The sequence below is a fragment of the Glossina fuscipes genome, unplaced genomic scaffold (genome assembly GCF_014805625.2).
Source record: "Glossina fuscipes isolate IAEA_lab_2018 unplaced genomic scaffold, Yale_Gfus_2 28, whole genome shotgun sequence".
Classification (NCBI taxonomy): Eukaryota; Metazoa; Arthropoda; class Insecta; order Diptera; family Glossinidae; genus Glossina; species Glossina fuscipes.
Window position 1 is genome coordinate 9,725,388 of NW_023998423.1, and position 18,406 is coordinate 9,743,793.

The window sequence follows — 18,406 nt, forward strand, 5'->3', positions numbered from 1 at the left end:
AAAGTACTTTTTATCTTTGCTTGCTTTGCTGTTTCTCTTCTGTAATGTATGCAGTGCGCATTGCAGCACTTTTGCTATGGAGATGCTGTCTGCGTGTGTGTGTATGAAGTGAATGCAAATAAACCTATTAGATAAAAAAACAAAGAGAGTAACGCATTAAAATACAAGTTGATTACGATGAGAAGCCTAAAAAAAGTTTTATTTATATATATAATTTTTTTTTTTTTAAATAACGAGATTGTAGCGTGTTTTGTGTCACTAGAGATTTGTTTCAAAAATTTTTTTAATAATATTTCTAAAAAGAATATTAGTAAAGCTTTTAGCTTCCATGTTAGTAAGAGAGGAGAGAGTTTCTGTCTCTCTCTCTCTCTCCCTCTGTCTCGCTCTCAATTCATGCATTTACAAGAGCGGTCAGTTCACAGTTGTATGTTCGCGCTTACATGATTGTTTACATTACATCGATTTAACGCCTTTTTCTCCTTTGTAATTGTTGTTGTTGTTGTTGTTGTTGTTGTTGTTGTTGGTATTCTACCAAATCATTCATTTTATTTGCCATCACAAATCTCAGTACACACTTCTCAACAGCTTTTTTTGTTGTTGTTGTTTTTTTTTTTTTTTTTTTTATTCATTTGCTCTTTCATTTCTTTTCCATCATTGATTTTCCTTCTAATACGCTGTTTATTATTGCATTGCGTTGCGTTACGTTCGCCTTCTCAGTTCTCTGTGTGTATCTCATACTTTCTTATATTGTCTATATTTCCAGAATTTTCCGGCATTACATATTAAAACCTGCTGTCGAACAGTTGCAACGGTTCATAGCAAGTGCCGCAATTTAAAATTTTAAGAAAAAAAAAAAAGCAAAAATAACAAAAAGCAAAAAAATCCTTTAGTTTTTTATATATATATTCATATTCGTAAATTGTTGTATTTTGATTTATTTCCTTCGCGTAAAAAGTAAAAAAGAAAAAAAAACTCTTTCAAAATGTCGCGCTTAAGTAATTTATTGTATTGCCTTTTAAATGGTAATCTAAAGACTAAAAAGTTTATGTGATATTGGTTGAAAAGTATATTTTTTTCATCTCAATAAATTTTCTTAAAGAACGATTTACTTCTTCTATATATGCACGACTTGATGAATGAATTTTAAACAAAGTCAAACAGAAGAAGGTTTCTTATTAAAGAGATTGTAATAAGAAAAAAAAAGTTTAGAAGACGGGCAACGAAACTTGGATGTTTCTAATGCTGTGAAACCGTTTTACGTCAAGTCAAAAAAAAAAAAAAAAAAAAAAAAAACAAATAAAAAAAAAATAAGTAAAAAGGGAAGAAAATTTGTGCGATCAAAAAAAACCGGAACCAAGGAAATTTTAGTTCATTTTTTCTTTTTAAAACGAAAAACCTGTTAGAGTGAACATCTATAGATAAAAAAAAAAATTAAAAAAAAAAAATCAAAGTTAAAATAACTAATAAAGGTATGGAATATTAAAAGATAGTTTTCGCAATTGTTCGCCGCCGCCGTCGAATAGCGACAGTTAAACTGCCTACCACCCTTGCAAAAGAAACAATTGCTCTCCTTCTCTTTCATTCAAAACTTTCACTTTAAACAACTTTAATGAATTAATTAAGAGAACCGTTTGATTAGTAAAACGAAAGAGAGAAAAAATCGTTTATTGTGTTTTCCCTTTTCTTTTTTTTTTTTTTTTGGATATTTGAAAAAAAGAGAGTTTATTTTGACTTTAGTTTTAATACGTTCATAATAAGAAGAAGAGTAAAGTATCTAAGACTATAAAAATCACTTTACGTAAGTGTCCTGATCACGCTTCCTTTTTAACTCAATAATCGAGTGAAACGTTTTTGTTTGCAAAGTCGTTATTGCCTAATGGCAAGTAGTTCGTTCAATAAAACGAGACACAGGCGCAGATTGGCTGCGATCTCGTTTCTATCGAATATATCATTAGATGGCACACATAGGGATACTAAACTTGGAGCAACAATTGGCATCTGTGGCGCAGCAGGTGCAGCCTATAACGCAACGGCAACGGGATTACAACAACGTCGTAGAACAGCAAGTGTTGCCAGTGGTAAAACGCAACCATTACGTGGGGGAGGCGGCGTTAGCGGAGCAGGAATCGGTTTTAATGGATTCTCTGACAGTAATGTCAGCATTTCAAATTTGGAATTGGAATTATTCGGTCAACAATATCAAGCAAATGGTGATTTATTACAACAACAACAACAACAGCAGCAGCAGCAGCAGCAAAATTTTTATGGGAAAACACCAACGCAACAGCGACAATATCAACCCAATCATAAACGCAATGGCAGTCTTGGCACCTGTTCATTTTCATCTCGTACCGCAACCGCGTTTCAGCAATCGCATAGCAGCTCTCAAGCTATTATCGGTTCGGATTATCAATTGGATTTATCCGGTACTTCCTCGGATGGCTGCAGCAGCGGCGGTGTCGGCCTTATTGGCGGCGACGGCAGTAATGCTAGCATCGATGGTGATGGGCATTTTAGTGAAATTGAAAATATGGGTCACAACTTGATAAATGCTCGGCCAGCAAGCGCTAAAAGCGATGGTACAGATATGCAACAACAGCAAAAACAGCAAAAACAACAATCAACAGCAATGTCATTGTTGGTTAAAGCTGGCGACAAAGCATCTAAAATTGTGTCTGTGGCAGAGAAACGTAATGTTAAACGTTCAGCCACCTCGTCTTCGTCAACAACAGCTTGCAACGGTGGGAGCGGTAACAAACAGCGACAGCATCAGCAACAGAAGCAACATCATCATATCGCTGGCGGTAGTGGTTCAGGAGCCGAAAGTGGCAGCGATTCAGATAGTGTTAAGATACCAATGAAGGTATCCAGTATAGGTGCAGGCATACTGATGCCGTTACGTGAACGGTGAGTAAATTTTGAAAAATAATTCTAAAAGCAGTTGCTAAACGACTTCTTTTGTTTTTTTTTTTTTTATGCGAAAGTTTAAAATTTAGTATTTTCCTTAGAATTACGTACATACAGACAGATATGCGTACCTTTATTAATACGCGTATGCATGTATGTATTTTTAACAAATTTCATATTTCAAATTTTTCCATGAAGAACAAACAAAAACTTGGAAATTTCACGTATATTTACAAAATAGTTTTCATGAAACACTGGCTCATAAACAAACATATTATCAAATTATATACGGCATTTGCAGAAACTGTGCTCCGTATTAAAGAAACCTTTAATCAAAAGTGCTATTAAATAATTTATTCATTTTTTTTTTTTTTTTTGCTCTCTCCCTGTGATTATATATTTATTTTCATTATAAGAAAAGAAAAATAACCAAGAAACCAAGTCCGTCCCGTTTCATTCCACTGGTAACACTTTGAATTCTTTGAAGCATAGTCGTAATCGGCTCAAGTTAGCCATCTACAGTATCTGGCAGTTTTTGGCTTTTTCAAAACTCAGAAAATTGATATACATCTCTGTACAATGTTGAATTGACTTCCGCTTACGGAAGCCCAAGAGTTTAGTCTTACGTAGTTCCACGTGCTCCGGAGTGTCAAGTTAAAAGCTTACTTTATAGGCAGATTTTTCCTTTTCTGCTGTGCGCAATGTTGGATGATATTAAATGATGGAACAAACTTTTGATCAGACTTCCTGATGGAGTTACTGGCAGTTGATCTTGGTCCACTGATCTTAAAGCACACTTAAGACGTGTACATGAGTAAAACTGGGAGCCATTAAGTTCGCATAAGGTCTTTGCACGTGGCTTTCTTATTAGTGGCGACCAATCTCTTTGGGGATTCAATCTCTTTACCCTTAACAAACAGCCTTTACGGAATATTTAGAGACGAAATCTCTATCACTTTTATATCAAAATATTTAGTCGCTACCATAGAAACCAAAGTTGGCCCATGATTGGCGTAATCAACTAAAAAAATGTTTATTATATATGTCAAAATTTAGTCTACAAATGAATAAAATTTATATATTTCGTCCTTCGCTGAATTTTTAAAAAAGGTTTAATGAGATTAGACTCAAGGGATTTCCATTGCTTATCTTAAACTAAGCTCTCCTAAGATGTTGTTTTGATTCAGTCCTAATTATTCTAATACTCCAAGATGGCGAAAACTTGACCATACCTTCAATTTTAGAAAGTAATACAAAAATTCTAATAAACTGTCGTGTATTAAATTTTAGAGCTAAGCAATCAACTTGCGCCTAGATATCTATCTCGTCCTCTGCCAAGTCCATAAAATTTGATTGCTAAAACTCAATTTATTGTATGCTTCCTCGAAAATGATAAGCGGTTCTAGTGCCTGAGACAAACTAATGAATTTATGAATTATCCGATGTATATATATATGCATATATATATACATATTTGATATGATCAACTACTCAGGGGAAGTCAGGTATACGCATGACGCGGTGACGGGCAAAAACAAGTGAGGGAAGCAAAAGAAATAGGGAGGTGGTAGCAACCTTGTGGGCCTGTGTCCAATTGCTAAGTATTATGCCTTCACCGACGTACTACTCACTGCAGCTACGACCAATGTAAACTCTACCACACTAGGGCTTGAAATCGTGAACACTTACTTGCTAGACGCGATTCTTGCTTACTCAGCTACTCACGCGAATATGTTGGAGTCATAAGGAAAAATTTCTTTTATGCGTCCGTCTTGAAGATGTGTTGGTATAATGATGCATCAGGTATAAGGTTCTATTTAAAATTTGTCCCTTGCCTTTCCGTAGAAGGGAAAGGGGAAGAAGGAGCTACTTTTGTCTTGAAACAAATCGCTTATATTTTTTATCTGAGGCGAATGCGAGAAAATTGCATCATTTTTTTGTTGATTATGCCGGTGGATGTGTTGAGAACGTTTAAAAAACTCTACTAAATATTTATGCTGAACTTGATAAGGAAATTGGAATTCTTAAGTGCATAAACCGAAGATCGAAGTTTGAAAATATATATATGTATATATACATATATATAGAGAACAAGAAATTAGTTTAAAAATTATTGTCGAAAATGTTTTGCGTCTTTGGTTTTTTAAGTTTTTCTAGTGCTTGCGGCTACCTTAACGGGTAAATGTCCGCCGATACAGATTAACCGACTCAGTACTTTACACTGCTGCAAGAGTGAGTCACCGATCACCGATCGGTATTCTCAATTCGGAATGGAAGGAACAAAATCAACTGGTTTTATTCGAATAAGCAAAGTCACTTCTATCCTTATAGATGAAAAATGAATTTATTTGAGGAAAGCTTTAGTTATTCTGTGAATCAAGTCGAGTCAAAAAAAAAGTAACTTAATACATAGTAAAAGTAAGAGTCGAGCTACACTCCTACTGACCTTGACTTGAATTTTTCATAAATTCGGATTCATTTCTTCTTGATTGGCACAGTGTTTTATGATAACACCTTCTAAAAATATATGTTTGCAAAGACTATTCAATCAAATCGGTCAATATTTTAATTCACCATCAATTTGTACGGTGAATCCTAGGTCCAATGAATATTGTACACTTCCTATAAGAAGACCTTCCAGCATTTCTTATATAAATGGAAAAAGAAATTATTTAAAAAAAATTTTTTTTAATGATTTTTTTGTTATGGACGATTGGACACGGTTTAGTCGCTTTCGATATAAATAGAAAAACAAAAACAAAAGCAAATAACTGCAGTTTAAAATTAACCATCGATTTATTTTCCAACTGTTTTTTATGTACCTCGTTTCTGCTTTGAGTCACTATTCGCTTAAAGGCCACTTTTCAAAGCCACAGAAACTTCTATTATAAATAAGCTTAGCTACTGTGTTGTCATAGTTCTACGTAGTTGCAAATATATATCGAATATATAAAAAAAGGCACACAGATATATATACCTAAACGCACAATTGTATTAAATTGTATAATGCGGTAAATTCATGGCAACCGGCGGTTGTTGACACTTGGAATTACAATGTGTGTATAAAAGTAAATATTAGAAAAGAAACACACACACACGCGCGCGCATATATATATATATATATATATATATTTGTATTTACGTATGCACATATATGCATATATATATATGCATGAAACGAGAAGGAAAGAGAATACAATAACAATAACAATAACGAAAAAGAAAAAACAAAGGATTCGAGGATATTTTCCCACATTTAACTTTCCAGAACTTTCTATAAATAATTGCAAGGTCATCTGCGTCGTTCTCGAACATTCTATATTTACGCAGTTGCAAGCATTTACTTGCCGATTATATATATATATATACATATGCAAGTATATGCAGTTATACATTACTATTGGGTAGATACATAGATATTTTTGTTCCTTCATGCATTCAGCGGTAGTCGTCCTAGTAACATATTATTTTTTTGTGCCTTTAAAACCCAAAAGATGTTTTAATCAAATAAATCTAAAATAATAAATGAAACGATTACTCGATTGTAAAAATTGCTTTTTGATTTCCCTTTAGGTGGTTGTGTATCGAATGCATTAATAGAATCAAAAATATTTACACTTCTTTACATTCATATATACTTTACATACATACACATTATATATATTCCCTTTTTATAATTTATTCCAGTGCATATGTCATATATGCATGTAGATGAGATAGCTTTTCTGCTGCTTAGCAAATGTAAAGAGAGAGACTAAGGATTGCGTGCGATTTAAGAGAAAGAATCTTAACGAGAAGAGAATAAAAATTTATTTATTTTATGCATTGATTTTAATTTTAATATTATGTACATATTATAATAATTATTAATATATATATATATATATATGTATATATTTATATTTGTCTCCTTTGTCATGTCCTACCTCAATATGCTTTCAATTGAGTTAATTTCAAATTGTTCTCTCAGTAAATTGATTACATTAGTAGTTGTTGTTAGAGAAAAGCTTTTTATTCTGTCTCAAGTTCTGTACAGCAAGTGGATAAAAGATTCATAAAAGTTTATTGCTCTGTGTTATGAGTTCTTTTATGCCCTCAACAACAAGTATTGTGCATTAATTTCGTTATACTATTTGTAACAACTGGAACTAGGTTTCCGCTATCTTTTCGTCCAGTTCTAGTATAAATTTCAGAAATGTACAAAGTTCGCTGAAAAATTCTATTAATATTAGTAAATATGTAAACTGCGTTGTAAATGGTTTTTTGGAAATGGTGAGCAATTATTTCTAAAACTCGGCAATTTCGTTAATGGATCAATGGATCAGTCCATTGCCAAGGTCATACTTTAGATGAATTGATTGCTTATCTTTTCATACCCTTTCGTTTGGCGGCTCTAGCCGCTCAAGCTCTTGCTCTAGCCCTCCCTTTTTTTGAAGCTGTAGATCCCTTTTTTTTTGCTTTATACTGATTTCATTCACCGCATTTTCATTACAATAGGCAAAAAAGCGCCTTGCAAAAAGTAGAGTGACTAAAAGAATATCTAAACTTTGCCTCGAAAAATGTATATTCTTCTGTTTACTTTAAGTAACTTCCAAAGCAAAGGTTGGCAGTAATAGATCAAATTAAAATAAAGTGATTAAAAAGTATTCGTAGTTCAGCGTAGTGAATTTTTATACCTTGCACTAGTTGCCCCACAACGGCATGTTAAGTTTGTGAGGATGCGTACAACAGCAACAATGGCTTGATATGTATCCACCTTTTATTATAACGATCGATTCAGCACCACTTCTTAGTTCGCCCGGCCGAGTTGTATTCTTGTGCTCAACCTGTAAGTCACAACATTTGAGATAATCTCATGACATTGGGTCTGCCGACCTCTTTTGGTCTAAGGACGAAGACCATTCGACGACTTTACTTATTTTACCTTATTTGGGTATGTAATGGTACTATAGTGTTTTTATTTGTATTTCGAATATATTCTTCAAGGTCAAATATTGTTAATGGTGTTCTCGCTGGAATTTAATAGGTTTCGGTTATCTTTTACGGCTACCTGGGAGGACAATCGTCTTGTGTTTGGTTTTGCACGGAAGTTTTGTGGTTCGACTCGCATCAATTTTTCGCGCTTTCTATTCTCAACCGATTGATTTCAAATTTCACACACAGTATTTTGTTCATTGATTGGCATAAACCGTTTTTTTATTATCATCTTAAGTTGCAAACACTCAATGATTTCAAAGTATTAAAGCATATGATTAATTCGTTACTATATATATTTGAAGCAATTTTCTCCAATAATAAATATTAACAATATTAAATGAGAAAATTTCTATAGCCATCGATTGCATGATAAATAAATAAATTATTTTAGAAACGAATTTATGCTTTAATGTAATTCCCAATTAAAATTTATTTAATGCGCTTAAAAGCAATTAAAAGTCGCATACACATGGAGATCGGTTTCTCTATCGCTACTAAGAATGCGGTTTTAACAAATTTTGAGCAAATCATTTTCTCACTAATCTCTACTTTTGGTTTTATAAAGTTAATCGATTTGGCAGGTGACGCTTTTATATAATTATTAAACGATTCGATTTTGTTCAAAAATTACCTTTATTTTGTTTGATTACGCTTTTACTGCACATCTATCGATATTACCAAAAAAAAGTTCAAGGCAGTTTAACGAACTCTTACGTTGTTGCAGAAAAGCTTCAAACATCATGCACTGCAGTAATAAGTTTATTGAGTGTTCTCTCTCTCTCTCTCTCTCTCTCTCTCTCTCTCTCTGTTTCGCTTGCTCTTCTTATTTTATTTTTTCACCTCTTTCGCTCGCTTCTTTCATTTTATGCTCTCTCTTTACATATAAATCTATCCTTTTTAGAAGCCACACTTACACTGTTGCTCAATTTTTTGTTTACGTTTTTATTGGGGGAAGAAAGAGCTAATGGAGTATTTTTTTTTATTTTTTATGTAAACAGAAATTTCTAGAGTTCTTCCGGCAAAATATGCAAAAGCGTTTGACATATTAAAAAGAAACCAAGCATAAATAAAAAATGTATTCGATATGACAGCGGTACGATCGAAATACACACAAAGACAGCAAGTTCAAATATATTAGATAAAGGTAAGGCTGGATCTTGACTACCGTGTAGCACTTTGCTTAATATAATTCTTTGTTTATTTTCTTGATAAAACATTAACAAGTAAGAAAATTAAATTCGGTCGGAACCAAATCTTTTATATCCATCATGGTTTGCTCCAAAAAAAGGCCAAAATAGGTAAAGAATAAAATTTTCATTTTCTATAATTTTGAGCGGACGCAGTCGATTTCTTTAATTTTCCAAAGGAAAGTTTTATCATAGAGGCATGTGCGCATGTAGTCGTCTCCTTTGAAAAGTTTACGTCATTTTCAAAGTCTTTTGTAAATTTGTAGACGATATCTTACGCACACAGCCAGATGGACGGACGGACATGTTTAGGAGCATTCAAGGTTTGTAACTGGATTCTGCGTTTTATAAATGTATTGAAAAAATAATTCAATCTTGATACACTACAATATTGAGTAGGCGTGGTCAAGTTTTTCCATTTTTATGCACGTATGCTATAGCATCACCCATAGAAGAAGCGTCCAAATTTTTGTACATTTATTTACTGTAGTTAATGAATAATGGACAAGAAACTAATTTTTCATTCCCTTTGAAAAACATAGATGTTCTCAGTTTACTTGACGTTGTGGCCGGGACCTTCCACCGCTTTAACGTATTTTCAAAACTGATCTACGTGCAAGAACTTCAAATGTTTCTATCAAATGTTAAGTCGATAGCTTCATTTTTGCAGCCGGGTAAATGTTAACAATAGAAATTACACAGACGGACGGACGGACGGACATGCTTAAATTGATTTAGAATTTAATGTTGATCCAGAATATATATACTTTGTGGAGTCTCTGATGCTTGATTCCGGGCGTTGCAAACGTTTTGACTAAATGAACATATCCTTTATCCTTCGGTGATGGGTATAAAAATAACATCTCGCCCCATGTGAAGTGTGAGTACTTTTTATCGCGAGAAACCCAAAACGTGAACTGGTCTATTGAAAATTTACCATTTTCGCCCTAGAGTACTAACCATTCGACTTTGTTGCCTGTTAAAGGCTTTAATCTGAAGTTAAAAAGTAAAAATTCTAACCGTAATTTTTTTTTTTTTTTTTTTGTTTTAAACAACTTTTATCCTTTAATAACTTTCGTCATCGAAGACCAAAAACCATACACTCTTGATGGAAGCGCTTTTAGGAGTTTGAAAGGACTTTTCATCTTAATGGCAAATAAATGCATTTTATAACGAGTTTATTAAGAAATTCGTTTCAATTCAATTTTCTTCGTGTTTTTCTCATGGATTCCGAACGCTGTCCTATTGCTAAGATATGATTTGAGAAAAGCTTGAAAACGGGATATATATCTATCTAATCGATAAAAAGTCTATAAATCACTATTCCAAACCGATTTTCATCATAAAATACTAAAATGTAGATTTCGTTGTCATATAAATACTTATTAGGTGTTTGCAAAAATTTTGATCACTTTTCCACTTGAAAAAAAGCATTTATTGTGGAAATTTGATATAACCGATATTAATCGAAACAGTTTCCATCATTTCTATAACATTTTACAATATTTTTGGCAACATGGCGATAGAACTTTTATTGGTTTGGCAACGATCCACGCACCTACTTACTTTCGTACTTCTTCAACTTTGTGGATCTGCATGCCAAGCTGCACCAATCTGAGCAAATGATAATCAAGAGACGCCATGTCTGATGGTGAGTACGTGACTAGTGGGCGCGGCAGAACTTCCCATTCGAAGCCGATAATTGGGATATGATGGAGCAGTATCACAAGGCGACTCTGAACATGTTTGATGGCCTTTGGCAACAGATCCCTTCGAATAAACAAAAAAACGCTCCATGATCAGCGTCCGCGTACGTTGAATAAATCAATAATAATTAAAGGAAAACTGTTATTTTATGTCAGGTCAAAACCATCAAATTCAACCGTTATGTACACTGGTGTTTCCCTGTAGAAGTCGCTGATAAAAATTTCTGCAAGCACCTAATACTTTTTGAAAGAAATATTACATGTGAAGCAGTTCGTCTCGTCCATCCATCTGTCCGTCCGAATTTTCACTCATTTTTTGTAGAAAACTATTAGAAATTAAAAACTTCTTACATAATATGACTTTCTGGGAATGCGGAATGGGGATCTCGCTTGAGCCAAAACAGGTCAGTGTATCAAATTTTTGTCAAAATATCTCAAAATTTACGACCTGTAGGTTGAACACAAAATAAATGAATCGACATCAAGCGGAAGGACACCAGTTAACCAGTTAACTGTTTTTGACGAGTATACTCGTAATGAAGAAAATACAACATTTGTCAGTTGCCAGTTCAAGGTTAACTGGTTAAGTCGATTCAGAAACTGATTCTCTATCGATTGATGTAATAGAAAATGGGTTCTACATCCGTACAAACCTACCACACATATTCCTATGACAAGCGTCATAAGGTATAACAATTATGTTATATAATGACTTTTACAACACAGTCCACTCTCTAAAAGGAGGCCAGCGTTAGTAAACAGATTCTTGACTTCAAAGCTATGAAAACAGTTTGGCTTGAGGAGACCTATGCTAGAATGTACAATAAGTGGAAGAGCTCGCAAGCGAAATATTTGAAGAGTTGGGTTTTCAAATGCTACTAGTAGCGGGGACGATGTTGAAAAAATCTTTTCCGCTTAAATGCAAACACATAAGTTCTTTGGGAGAAAGTGTTGAACCATTAAAAATTGTTCTACCAGCATATCGTAAGCAATTATGGTCGATGCATAATTTTTATTCATGCGCTCGCTCTTGCAACAAACAACGTGCAATTTATCTTCATTTGGCAACTGTCGGTCGTAGCCATACTTTTGGCTATAAGATACAATACTTTATCCAAGATATTTATTTATTTATTTATTTTTTTTTTTTTGTTGTTTTCATTTTCGCTACAATTTATTCTTTTGCAATTTTTGCTAATTAAATATAATTTAACATACATTTAAAAATAACACAAAAAACAACATAAAATTTATATGTACGCCTGTGAAAGGTATGTATGTATGTATGTATACATACTACGTGTGTTTATAGCATATAAATAGTGAAACAGTTTTTTTTTTTTTTTTTTTTTTTTTTCTGAATTAAGATAGAAAATCAGACAAATAAATACGAACCGGCGCGAACACAAGCATAACATTCATCAAAACATATCAATGGCTAAAAACTAGGTCTTTGGACTTGGTAATCAAGAGTCAATGCACTAAAGAGTTTGCCAACGCAAAAAGAAAAAAGCGAAACAAACTATTTGTATTATGTGTGTGTGTGTGTGTGTGTGTGTACGAATATAAATGGTCGCGAAAGTATTTGTCTGTCTGTCTGTCCGTCCGTCTGCTTGCCTGCCTGCCTGCTTGCCTGCTTGCCTGCTTGCCTGTCATTTATGCCACCGCCGCAGTTGTTAAATATTATGCACAGTTGTTGTCTTTCCGTTAATTCTCGTTTGCATAGCAAGTGCAGGCCGCTTGTATAGCTGTCTGTTTCTATGTCTAGTATGTTGTGACAGACTATGTTTTTTTTTTTTATTTTCTATTTATCTATGTCTTTGCAAATTAAAGAGCGCACGTTTATTAGCTGAAATCTTGATGATTTGCTTATCACACAGTGTGTCAACAATCATTTTAAAAAAGCTTATCATTGCAAACTTTGCTAAGCAAAGTAAATAGAAAAAAAAAAAAATAAATAAATAAATGAAAACAGTACGAAATGTTTACACCTGAAGCAAATCATAAATAATAAATCTTGGCGGTTTACTCATTGCTTTTAAGCTAACAACATGTTCAGTTCCTTGAAGTTTCCTTAAAAGCAAACATTTCAAGTTTTTTGCTTTTCTTTTTTTGTTTTTTGCTCTTAAATAAATATTCACAAGCACTGATTTCATTCACTTTATGAATATGTATAGCGATCATAAAAATTGTTGTCACCAAAATCACTTTGTACATCATCCAGACGTTAGATGGATGATAAGCTTTTAAGAAATCCTCATCTGACAAATAATTAATTATAAGTCATTAATTATTTCAAATTATTTTTATTGTAGAAAAAATTTTTTATTGTTATTACTTACCTGTTAGCCAATTAAAGCAGCAATAATATGCAGAAGAAGTTATGTATACAACGTAACCTATTAAACTAATTCTAATGCTCCATACAGTTCTATCATCGAAAGATGGAGGCATAATCACTTCATCGAAATGTTTACCGCAGTCAAAAAGATATTTCAAAGAGACTCCGTAAGGCACAAGTAAGGCTATCCGTTAGTCAAATTAAATTAGTTAAGAAGCGTGATTATCGTGCCGATGTACGCGAGTTCAATCTGCAGTGCAGTAGACCATATTCTGGTTTTGGTTGATATGGCATCATAGCAATAGTCAGGGGTCGATCAGTAGAAGCATAACACTTACCAACACCGGGACCAGACTCCCAGGCTGCGGGCACTTTGTAACTAGCTCACTCCCCATCTCTTTCATCACCCATACGACCAATCACTCAGGATACGCTCGCCATGTATGTAACATGGTGACGATTGGAAAGGAGTGATGAAAGTATGTTTATTTATACATCTATACTCTTGATTAATTTCAAATTCGACCTCCATCTGGTTAAAAGTGGGCGTATAGTAGATGATGGCAACCCCAACAAAGTTAAGATATTAGCTAAAAATTTAGCGAAAACATTGAATATTGGCTTTTAGCCAAAGCGACGATTCTTACTTATTGACTCTAAAGTCCCGGAGTTCTTATTACAAATGTTATCATGTAACCGTAAAGCATAGATTAACGAGTCGAAAGATTTTCATGCTCTAATGTAATGTGTTTTTTCTATAACAAGAGGTTATTGCTTTTAAAGAAACTACTTACGTCCTACGCTACTTGCGCTATGACTATATTAAGTTGTGCGAAGTTAGGTAACCAAGAAAAGAATTAAAATTGGTATAACTTTTATTACTCTAATCGATTTAAGCATATCTGTCCGACTCATAGTTTGACTTTTGCTCATGCGTCCAACGTGTAGCACTTTGGATATTTCGATGGCAATTACAGTTCAAAGGAAAACAAAGCATTTTGTTTTAAGACAGTTTTTAATATTAAATAGGCGTGGCTAATTTTTTTCATTGTTGTAGCTATTTCGTGCGTACGTTGTGGTTTAGGAGAAATGAGCAAAAACTCGAGACGCAAAAGTGTTTTCAGTTTTTTTCAGTTTCTTTATTAGGATGTTTTTTTTATCGTATTTTATTGCTCGCTTAAGTTTTTATTAAAAGCTTATTGCAGTAAAAGCCGTAACACTAATAAATAATGATAAATATTGTGATAATGTCCGGTCATACTGGTCATCAAATGTCGGTTGAACTGGATTAAAGTCTTGAGTTAACCAACATTACTAGTGGCTTTGCTCCCAAAGCAGCCGTAATCGCTTTCGATTTCAGAAATCTCTGCTTCGACACATGCTTACTCTCTGACGGAATAGGATATCCTAAACAAAGAAGTGCAAATTCCGCAGTGGAATGTAGTAAATATTCCAGACCATCCCGTTTAATGCATTTATTCATATTACGACTTTTCCAAATATTCCTTTACATGGGATATGCGAACCATTTTCAATAGCGTTCGTCCTTGGGCCAAAACACATCGGTGCACCAGACTTCATAAAAATAAACCAAAATTTGCAAACTGTAGTTTGAATAAAAGAAAACAAGACGGACAGAGTGACAGACAAGCTTAGATCGACTCAGAAAGTGATTAAAAATGGATATATCTCGATTCCTTCTGAGTGTTGCATACATCCGCACAAAGTTAACATAGCCTTGCGCCACAAGGAGCATAGGGGGGTTAAAAAATGGAAAAAAATAAAGTTTCGATACTTTGTAAGGTTGCGTGGGCATAGCTGACCTTTTAACTCCAAGCACTGTAGGATGACCTGTAAATTATAAATGCAAATTTTTGTCAATGTTTTTGCCGGAGATACGCGTATACTTTGATCAATTTGGTTCCATGTTTCCTATCGATACCAACCTGCGTGTAGGAAGTGCCAGTTTGAAAACGTAGTCCTCATTTTTTGCGAGAAAGATAATATTTGCCACAGGCGTCACCGAGACCGACAGACTGACAGCTGGTCCAGAGTGCATATACTTTAAGAGACACCCCAAGCTTTTTTCTGGGTGTTGCAAAAGTTTGGGCAAAATGAAAATTGCCCCACTTTTCGATAGTGGGCATAATAGTAATTTTCTGTTATGCAATAAATTTCCGCTGCTTATAAATTACTCAAATAAGGTTTATAGTTAGGTTCACTTCCACTTCTTTCAACCATTACTTGCTCAAAAAATGCTACTTAAACTCTATCTCTTCGGAGTCATGTAGCGTTCTTCACGTCAAAATATAATAATGAAATGGAAATCTGTAGATATTCCTTGTGCTAGGTCTCGGTCAATGCAAAAAAAAACGTCCTTCATATGTCAACTTGCGCGTTAAGCATACATTTCTATGCATGTGAAAGCACGTTGCAAATGCATACTAATAGAATAACTACAACATCATCACTAACATATCTAATCATATCCTTGAAAAAAAAAACAAAAAAAAAAAAAAATACTGCGCATTAAGTAAAGTATATAAACACAAAAAAAAATAAAAAAATAAAAAAAAAAAATAAAAAAATAAAAACTAAACTAGTCAGGCCTCCAGAGGCATTATTATCATCAAACAAACAAATTTATGAGCGGCAAAGGGTAGAGTAGAGTAGAGAAAAAAAAAATAAAAAATAAAAAAATTAAAAAACCACAAAGATGCCAGGTGCAGAAAAAAAGAACTGCATCCTATGCTCTAAATAATAAAGACACACACAGGCAGGCAGCTAAATAGAATCTGATAAACAGGAAATGAAATTAAAAAAAAAAAGTTAAAAATGTGGTGATAGAGCAAAATATGATGCAATACGCATATGGAAGTATATTCCGAAATGATCTGAGTAAGAATAACAAAAACATTCGCTAGAATCGCTAGAAATTAAAAAAAAAAAAAAAACAGAACAAAAGAAAAGAAAAGAGAAACCTTTGAGTCATTAAAACACAACAAGTTTGCTTTAATTTGTTTACAAATTGTGCAAAAAGTAGCTTAAAAAATACAACTGAAGAGGAACGAGAATTATTGCCGTTTGTTTTGTTATGTTACATGAAACCATTGAAGCATTTTTTTTTTATTTTTTTTTTTTTTTTTGCAAAATTTACCCAAATAATGTTTTCGATATTGCTCTGTGATGATGTGGGAACGAAACTTTTGCATGAATGAATGCGTGAATGAATTCAAAAAATCAAATATTGTAACAATATTCTCATAAATTATGTTTAAAATAAACATAACAATGCATTCTAGACAACAACAAATTAAATAAACAAAAAAAAAAATCACACCAGAGATCTTCGATAGTAAAAAACATTTTGAAAATTTATGAAATGAACTGAAAATGTTTTTTGCCTTTGGTTTGATTTCTTTTTTTTAATAAATAATTTGCAAGCAAAAAAATTTCATTAACAATTCGATTGACAACAATAACAAAGTTTCATTTACACACTTTGTCCAAATGAATGGTAATTGAAATTTTTACACTCGGTGTGCTTGCGGTATACTAAATTGTCTTCTCCCTTTGTAACAGTTCGAGAAAGACGCGTCGAACCCTTTTCTTTGGAGTAACCATTTTCTCATACTCCGCCATCTCATCGTGAAGGGATACACGCTTCACCGTTTACTTAAATACCTTTCCTAAAATCGTGAATGGAAATCGTCAAAGCTCAAATTCAGATCATTCCGTCTTTGCAATAGTTGCACATATAAGCAATTGGTGAATAACCGATTATTCCGTATGTACCGCCCGTAAAAATCGCTTCTTTAACATAATTTTTTAATTGACATGAAATTTTCGCTTGTTTTGCTTAGGCAATAAGAATCAATCCGTTGCATGGCAAATTTGCTGTCTATATTGTGTCCGACATACAGCTGTCCCGGCCCGTCTTGCAAGTAAAAAGTCCGCATGCAGTGAAAAAGACGCTTTCGATACAAAATCTTATACATAAACTTTTGACAAAAACGAATCGATTTTTTGTGCTCGAAAGCGCTTTTAATAGAGAAAGTTATATAAAGACTATTGATGAGGACTCAGTTAGCCATGCTAGCATATGGCCGAGTGTACTCATATCGCACTTGGCCTTTATTAGATTAAATCTTATACATAAAGTATTGACAAAAAAGAATTGATTTTTTCGAATTTATTGAGGTCAAGGTCAAACAGAAATAAACGATATTCACTGAAAATTGATGAAATAGTCGATATCGTAAGTATTTGAAAGGGCGGAAATAACATTTGTAAGTTCGTTGAAGCTTTTGGTGATTGACGAGAGCAAAAGTACATGTGAAGTCAGTCAATTGTTTATCCTGAATAAAACAACTGAGCGAGCGATGAGAAACAAAAGAGTTTTTAAAAAATAGTTTGAAAGATTGTGCCTCCTCAGCGAAAGAAATAAATAAGCTTTCTTGAGCGGGAAAAGTTTTGACAACAACTTTCTAGGATTTCCATGCAAAGAGAAACAAAGCCGGCCTTTGAAATAAAAAACATTCGTGGAAGAAAATGTTTGACGAGCAAAAGAAAGAAACTTTCGTGAGCAGCAACTCACTCACTTTGGTGCGACAAAACGAAAATAGGACGTTTAAATTAGACATTGCTAGAAGAACGTCCACTTCCATTATCAAACATGTCAACCTTTTAAAATAAAAACGGAACAGAAAAGCGTTTCAAAGCGAATAAAATGTGAAAAGTTAATCGGATCCGTAAAGGGATATTTCGCAAATTTTCAACATCTGCAAGGATGGGACTTCTTACCCATTGGGAAAACTTTTTCACTTCTCACTAAACAAATAGATACTTGAGATAGAGTATTTATTGAGCTTTTAGAGCAGGTAGCGTTAGGAAAGATGCTGGAAGAAAATATCAGAGCTGAAGAAAAATGTTTAATAAAAATGCTGCCGCTTTCTTTTGCTTGTTCCCTTTCTTCCACCCGGGGTCTCTTACGATCTCTTTCCCTCTTCTCCCGCTCTCTCTTTTCCTTTCTCTAGCTCTCTTCTTCCTTTTCTCTCGATCCTCTTCCCGGCTTTCTAACGATCTTTTTCGCCCTTTCCCTTACAATGTCCCTCTATTTTTTATTTCTTTCTTCTTCAGCATCCCTCTCTATCTGTTTGTTTGTTTTTCTTTCTCTTCTTCCCTCTCTCAATTTCGTTCTATGTATCAGTCCATCTTGCTGCTTTTCTCTCTTTCTCTCCGTCTCTCTCTCTCTCTCTCTCTCTCTCTCTCTCTCTCTCTCTCTCTCT

General features: G+C 33.7%; 1 protein-coding gene and 1 long non-coding RNA gene across 3 annotated transcripts in view; both read left to right on the plus strand.

Annotated features, from left to right (window-relative positions):
* LOC119636719 overlaps positions 1-881 on the plus strand; it is a 12,741-nt gene extending 11,860 nt beyond the window's left edge. The window contains exon 2 of the long non-coding RNA XR_005247170.1: positions 764-881. This is a non-coding gene — a long non-coding RNA (uncharacterized LOC119636719). The remainder of the gene's footprint in view (positions 1-763) is intronic.
* A 502-nt stretch (positions 882-1,383) lies between these two features.
* LOC119636780 overlaps positions 1,384-18,406 on the plus strand; it is a 48,602-nt gene continuing 31,579 nt past the window's right edge. For both annotated transcript variants that reach the window (XM_038032386.1, XM_038032387.1), the window contains exon 1: positions 1,384-2,907. In XM_038032386.1, the coding sequence (XP_037888314.1) occupies positions 1,877-2,907 (1,031 nt within the window). In that variant the 5' untranslated portion in view covers positions 1,384-1,876. The remainder of the gene's footprint in view (positions 2,908-18,406) is intronic.